The 6,263-nt window shown below is 38.7% G+C and overlaps 2 protein-coding genes across 2 annotated transcripts in view; both read right to left on the reverse strand.

Moving 5' to 3' along the window:
* Nucleotides 1-1,683, reverse strand: part of si:dkey-71h2.2 (low density lipoprotein receptor adapter protein 1) — a 34,871-nt gene extending 33,188 nt beyond the window's left edge. The window contains exon 1 of the mRNA XM_037685141.1: nucleotides 1,599-1,683. Within this exon, the coding sequence (XP_037541069.1) occupies nucleotides 1,599-1,683 (85 nt within the window). The remainder of the gene's footprint in view (nucleotides 1-1,598) is intronic.
* A 3,332-nt stretch (nucleotides 1,684-5,015) lies between these two features.
* Nucleotides 5,016-6,263, reverse strand: part of si:ch211-278j3.3 (E3 ubiquitin-protein ligase RNF19B) — a 13,440-nt gene continuing 12,192 nt past the window's right edge. The window contains exons 6-7 of the mRNA XM_037685142.1: nucleotides 5,699-5,969; nucleotides 5,016-5,523 (exon numbers count right to left, since the gene is read on the reverse strand). Coding sequence (XP_037541070.1) covers nucleotides 5,274-5,523; nucleotides 5,699-5,969 — 521 coding nt within the window. The 3' untranslated portion in view covers nucleotides 5,016-5,273. The remainder of the gene's footprint in view (nucleotides 5,524-5,698; nucleotides 5,970-6,263) is intronic.

The raw sequence follows: 6,263 nt of genomic DNA on the forward strand, positions 1-6,263 counted from the left end.
GCCAAGCCAGCCCTTTACTTTTGTGTAATAAAAGTATTTTAGTTTACCTTTGAAGTTTCCTCTTGTGTGCCTGCATTCCTAGGTTCCATCAACTTTTGGACTGCAACAATAATTAGCTTATTTTAGTTAATGTCAAAGTTTTTTTAAGAAATAACATGAAATTCTGCCACATCATTCAGGGCACACTGAAAGTAAAACTGACTCTTAAAAACTCAACTACAGAAACTGCATTTTCTGCAAAAATGTGTTGAGTGCTGAATGACTTTGCTTAAATTTTCTGGAAAAAGCTTAACTGCGTTGTTAAAAAGAAGCCGGACATTAGCTAAATGCTAAAACTAGCAAAATAGCTGGAAGTCAAAAGTAGTGAAAGGTTGGCTAAAAGACAAATGCTAGCTAAATGTATAAACCTTGCTAAAAGTAGCAAACCAGAAACTTAAAGGGAGAACTTGCACAAGTTAAATGTAGCAAAAAGCTACATATAAGCTAAAAATATTTAACACTAGCTACAAACAGTAAAAAGTTAACTAAACAAGTGTAGCTAAAAGCTCAAGGTAGCAAAAGCTAAATGTTCAAAGCAGAATTGCAAAAAAGCTAGCAAAAAAATAACAAAACTAGCTAAAACTGCAACAGTTCAGTTAAAAGTAAGAAAAGAATAGCTAAATGCTAAAAGTAGCAAAAGCTAAAAATAAACACTAGCTAAAACAACAAAAGAACAGCTAAATGCTAAAAGTAGCAAAAGCTAAAAATAACAAAGACTAGCTAAAAACAGCAACAGGTTAGCTGAAGTAACAAAAAATAAGTAGCAAAAGCTAAAAATAACAAACACTAGATCAAAGCAGCAACAGTAGCTAAAATAACAAAACAGCTAAATGCTAAAAGCAGCAAAAGCTAAATACAACAAACATTAGCTAAAAGCAGCAACAAGTCAGCTAAAGTAACAAAAGAATAGATAAATGCTTAAGTAGCAAAAGCTAAAAATAACAAACACTAGCTAAAAGCAGCAACAGGTTATCTAAAGTAACAAAAGAATAGCTAAATGCTAAAAGTAGCAAAAGCTAAATGTGACAAACACTAGCTAAAAGCAGCAAGAGATCAGCTAAAGTAACAAAATAATAAATAAATGCTAAAAGTAGCAAACAGTAAATACAACAAATATTAGCTAAAAGCAGCAACAGGTTAACTAAAGTAAAAAAAAAGCATAGCTAAGTAGCAAAAGCTAAAAATAACAAGCACTAGGTAAAAGCAGCAAAAAATATTGGCTAAAAGTAGCTAAAGCTAGGTAAAAGTTACATAGCAAAGCAAGTTCACTGAAGATTTCAAACAAACCAATATCTTTGCAGAAATCCCCGTGTTTCTACAGGGAAAGTATTCGAGAATAAACTTAAATATTTTGAAAAGTGTCAAAGTTTGAGAAACCAAAAGTCGCAGCACCTGACAGAGCTGAGTCAGCAGATGTTTCCAGCTGCACATGCATTTTAAAACAACAGTCCGGTTTCTTTCTGGGAAGAGCAGCTCACACCTTTCCTCTTTCTTTTCCACGGATAAATCCAGCAACCACACATTCCGTGGAACCAAAGCCATTGTTCAGTCTCACTCACTTTCATGCTTGGTAGTTCCCCAGGTGTGCCGCGGGACGCCGGGGCTCTTGATGATGGCTCTGCCGGCAGATTTCAGAGCATCCATCCCGAGGTGTGTCCACTCTCTCCGGCAGGTGGGTTCCCTCGGTCCGTCTCCGCTCCACGGGGGGAGATAAACACGGAGGACTCCGCTCCACTCGGCGACTGGTTCGTCAGAGAGACAAAGAAGAGGCAGAGACAAGTTTCCACTGGAGGTCTGTCAGCTCCGGGTGATACGAGCAGCTGAAGGCGCGCACGCGGAGTCCAGACACCGCTCCCAAAGTTGAGGGCGTGTCCTTCACCTCCAGAGGCTGAAGACTTTCTCCCAGAACGTCTCATCACCGGCTTTATACAGCCAGTCTTACACCTTTAAATCTTTATTATTATTTTTTTTTTTTTTGCATTAAGGTTGGCCATAATTTTGCTGTTTTTGCTTATTTCATATATCTACATGAAATAATATAAAATATATTAGCTGTGGTCATTTACATATTTGTATCTCCATACTAAGGTATAAAAATATAAATAGCCGGTATTTTAATAATTATAAAGTTTATATTATTTTTTTTAGCTATGATGAAACTGAACCTTCTTTTGTATTTTGGCGCCCCCTAGTGATCAGAGTATGTCCCTGCATCATTAAATAAACGTCTGGTTCAAGACTGTCATCTCATGATTCTCATCTATTAAAATACTTTGTTTATGTAAATGCAATAAGGTTTTAGTCAGATTGCAGTTTATTGCTGTCAAATTGTGTTTTTTGAATGAATGAAAGGTTAAATTTTGTCTTTTTATGTAGCTCTTTGAAAACATTAACTTTTAAAAATGTGCTATCCTTCCATCTATCCAGCCATTGTCTTTACCTGTTTCTTTCTTTTCAGGTCACCGGGGTCACTGGTTCCCATGTCCAGCCATCACTGTGCGAGAGGCTGAGTACACCCTGGACAGGTCTCCAGTCCATCACAGGGACACATGGAGACAAATGAGACAAACAACCATTCACTCTCTCACTCACACCTAGGGACAGTTTAGAGTTACCAATCAGCCTAACATGCATGTTTTTGGTCTGTGGGAGGAAACCGGAGTACCTGGAGAAAACCCACGCATGCACAGAGAGAACATGCAAACTCCACCCAGAAAGGTCTCTGTTATTTTTTTATATCTTGTGTGATTCCTTGTGTATGTTCCTTTGTATTGAAACTCTGGTGCAACAATTTCCTGCAGGATCAATAAATTTCTATCTTACCTTATCTTATCTTATCTTATCTTATCTTGTCTTGTCTTATCTTATCTTATCTTATCTTGTCTTGTCTTGTCTTGTCTCTTCTAGTCTTGTCTTGTCTTATCTTACCTTATCTTATTTTTTCTTATCTTGTCCTGTCTTATCTTATCTTATCTTATCTTATCTTATCTTGTCTTGTCTTGTCTTATCTTATCTTATCTTCTTTTGTCTTGTCTTATTTTACCTTATCTTCTTTTGTCTTGTCTTATCTTACCTTATCTTATTTTTTCTTATCTTGTCCTGTCTTATCTTATATTTTCTTAGTTAGTAGTTGTAGTCAAACGGTGATGTTTATGATTATTTGTGGCACATGCATTGTTTATGCCGTACCTTATCTTGTGCCAGCATTCTTTAACTCATTCATTCAGTTTTGTTCAAGCAGAGATGTTAGATAATAACTAATAGAAGTGGTTGCTTTGCACAAAAGACTGAATAACTTGCCTACTGACCCTGGAAGGGCTTAGTTAGGCAGTACACACTAGTATATGGTTTGTATATGTCAAATGTCCTGAGCGGGCTGATTAAAAACTGAAATTAAGTTTAAACATTGCCCCATCCTCCATAATTAGGTTCAAATTGATTATGTAGTTTGCTAGACGCACACAGCCTAAACTTGTGCATGCTGATATGTACATCTGTGCACATGCCAGCAGCAACATAAACATTTGTAAGGAGGACAATTAAAGCTGAACAACATACAGTATAAACTGATTTGAGATAAACATATAGTGCGATCAAGATAATATGTTTTTCAGGGAGGCTTGCTTTTTTGAACATGACAATTCTAAACATCTTGAGGGCCAAAGGAAAGACAACTAAACTGTCCTGCCATCAGTTCAGACCTCTGACTTATTGAAAATAATTTGCACAGAATGAGCCAAAATAGATGACCACAAACCTTGGAGCAGCTCAAATCCTATATCAGGCCAGATGTGATGCAAGACGATCATGTTTTAACAATCAAAATGAGCATTTTGAAGTAAAAATAAATCGTAAAACAAAGTTATTAGCCTCTGTAGCCTACTGATAGTAGACTATCCACCAATTGAAGCACAACAAAGCAGTTGACAAAAAACAATTTGCTATAAACTAATTGAAAACAAGGCAAAAATGTTGGGAGTGTAGCCAAACATATGTACAGATACAGTATTACCATGCACATGGAGCAGCTTAACTCCAATACAAAATAAGTTCCCAGTAAAGAACACACACAGCCTGGATCTCTCCTTCATGGTGAAATCTTTATTTATTGTTCACTTCAAAAACGCAGCGCACGTTCCCATTCCAAGTTTAAAGTTCCCTTATATTTCACACTCAGGAAGCAGTTCATGTGTAGCCATAGAGTCATAAATCCTCTAGAAAGGGCATGTTTAGCCTGCAGTGGCATGCTGCTGTGGTCATCCTGATGCTTTTTAACACTTCAGAGGATCTACAAGTTTTTATAGTGATGCTCTCAGCAGCAAACTCTACTGCAGCTGTGCAGACTCCTGTGCATGTGTACGTTTTGAATGTTCATCACTGCGGGGGTACAGAGGCGTAGCTGCAAAGTAGTCCTGCGGTAGAAAAAGCACTTCCCTCTCTACAGTGAAAACAGAAATGTTTCCTTGAAGGCTGTATGACAACAGCAATGCAGAAAACTGGGCCCAAATGGCTTCTATGGAAGACCGTGGATCTGTGGTTAAATTTATAATCCCTTGTATTTCTACGCTCCTTTATTCAACTTGGTGAACATTTTCAGAGAGCGCATCTTATTCCAATAAAAAATAAAAAAATTAAAACTGTGGCTACAGGTATACATGCATCATGTGTAAAATATTCACCTGGTAATTGTGGCCTCTTTTTTTTCCGGTCCCGCATCATGGCTTTTGGAACATTTTGTTAATTTATTGCCAAGACAGTTTTTTTTTTGTTTGTTTGTTTGTTTTTTGGATTCCCAGTTCCCAATAAAACAAATCATGCTTGTTTCTGAGGAAGTCTCCTACAGGTAAACCGACTAAAAGAGGACCGTTATATGAAAAAAGCTTTAAAAACTGAATGTAAGGTGTTTTGTTTCAGAAATAACATGTAAAGAAGAAAAAAAAAAACGGTCAAAGCTAGTCAGCTATTATTCTTTCCTGTCTGCTTTATAGTTTTTATACTATAGTCTCATGCTCATCCATACAAATACATACAGATTTTTTCACTGGCTCTCACAGCCCAAAAAGTCCTTAGAGATTGGAGGGTGAAGGCATTTGGTGGAAGGTCTCATCACTGAAGCAGAAGGGATGACCTTGGCTGAAAACTTTAAGGTCCATTCGATGACGGTGTCATCTCAGAATTTAGTCTGTTTCCATAAAATCTGACTAAATCAAGTAGAAAACATGCTCCCGCGTTCTTCATACATCAACAGTTTCAAAGACAGAAAAGACGCTTCCTCCTGGTTTCTCTCTTCCATTCAGCTCCTCTCCTCGTCCTCCACCACGTTCTCGTCTTTCTTCCAGCTCTGAGGCACAGGGGTAGTCCTGGGAGTGGCCCAGGGACTCAGCTGACAGACTTCGGCTGGACAGGACACTACTTGTACTGGACCGGCGGACGGCTCTCGGGTGAGTTTCGATTTCCACACAAACTTCAATGTTGGTTCTTTCTCTGCAGGAAGAACGATCATTGATATTGATCTGCAGTTACAGTGATGTAATCACCAAACAACACAATCAGGAGAGCTCCACAATTCATTGTATGAGCTGAAATACACAATTAGAGGAAAGACGTGCAAGTACAGTGTTTGGAAAAAAGAACAGAACTTAAAATCTGTAATGCTTACCTCAGACTAATTGCTTGTGCGTCATCAAGCTTACTGTCAGAAACAACCACCACCTCGCAGTCAGACTGACTGTCCTGCTGGGTGTATCCGTGACGATGGGCAGCTTCATCCACGTCCAAGTATTTATCTAGCTCTGGCGGCATGGTGCTCGTACTCGGGAGGACGCCCACTTCCTGTACACTGACTCTGACTTCCTGGACACTGGTGTCACTGGCCGTTGAGTTGCTCTGACCCGTCCAGTGATCGCTGACTACATGAGAGAATAGAAGATCTATAAGAGAAGTTGAAACTCAATCAGATAGGGCAGGATTCAGGGAGAAACATTTTAGTCATGCAAGCTGACAGACAACAGGTTAGCTGTCCATCTAAAGCAGTGGTTCTCAAACTGGGGTCCCCAGACGGCCGGACGTACGTACATACATGACCCATCATACATACGTACATACATGACCCGTCATACATACGTACATACATGACCCGTCTTACACACGTACATACATGACCCGTCATGCAAACATACATACATACATGACCCGTCATACATACGTACATACATGACCCATCA

This window comes from Nematolebias whitei, chromosome 12 (genome assembly GCF_014905685.2).
Source record: "Nematolebias whitei isolate Nwh7 chromosome 12, NemWhi1, whole genome shotgun sequence".
Classification (NCBI taxonomy): domain Eukaryota; kingdom Metazoa; phylum Chordata; class Actinopteri; order Cyprinodontiformes; family Rivulidae; genus Nematolebias; species Nematolebias whitei.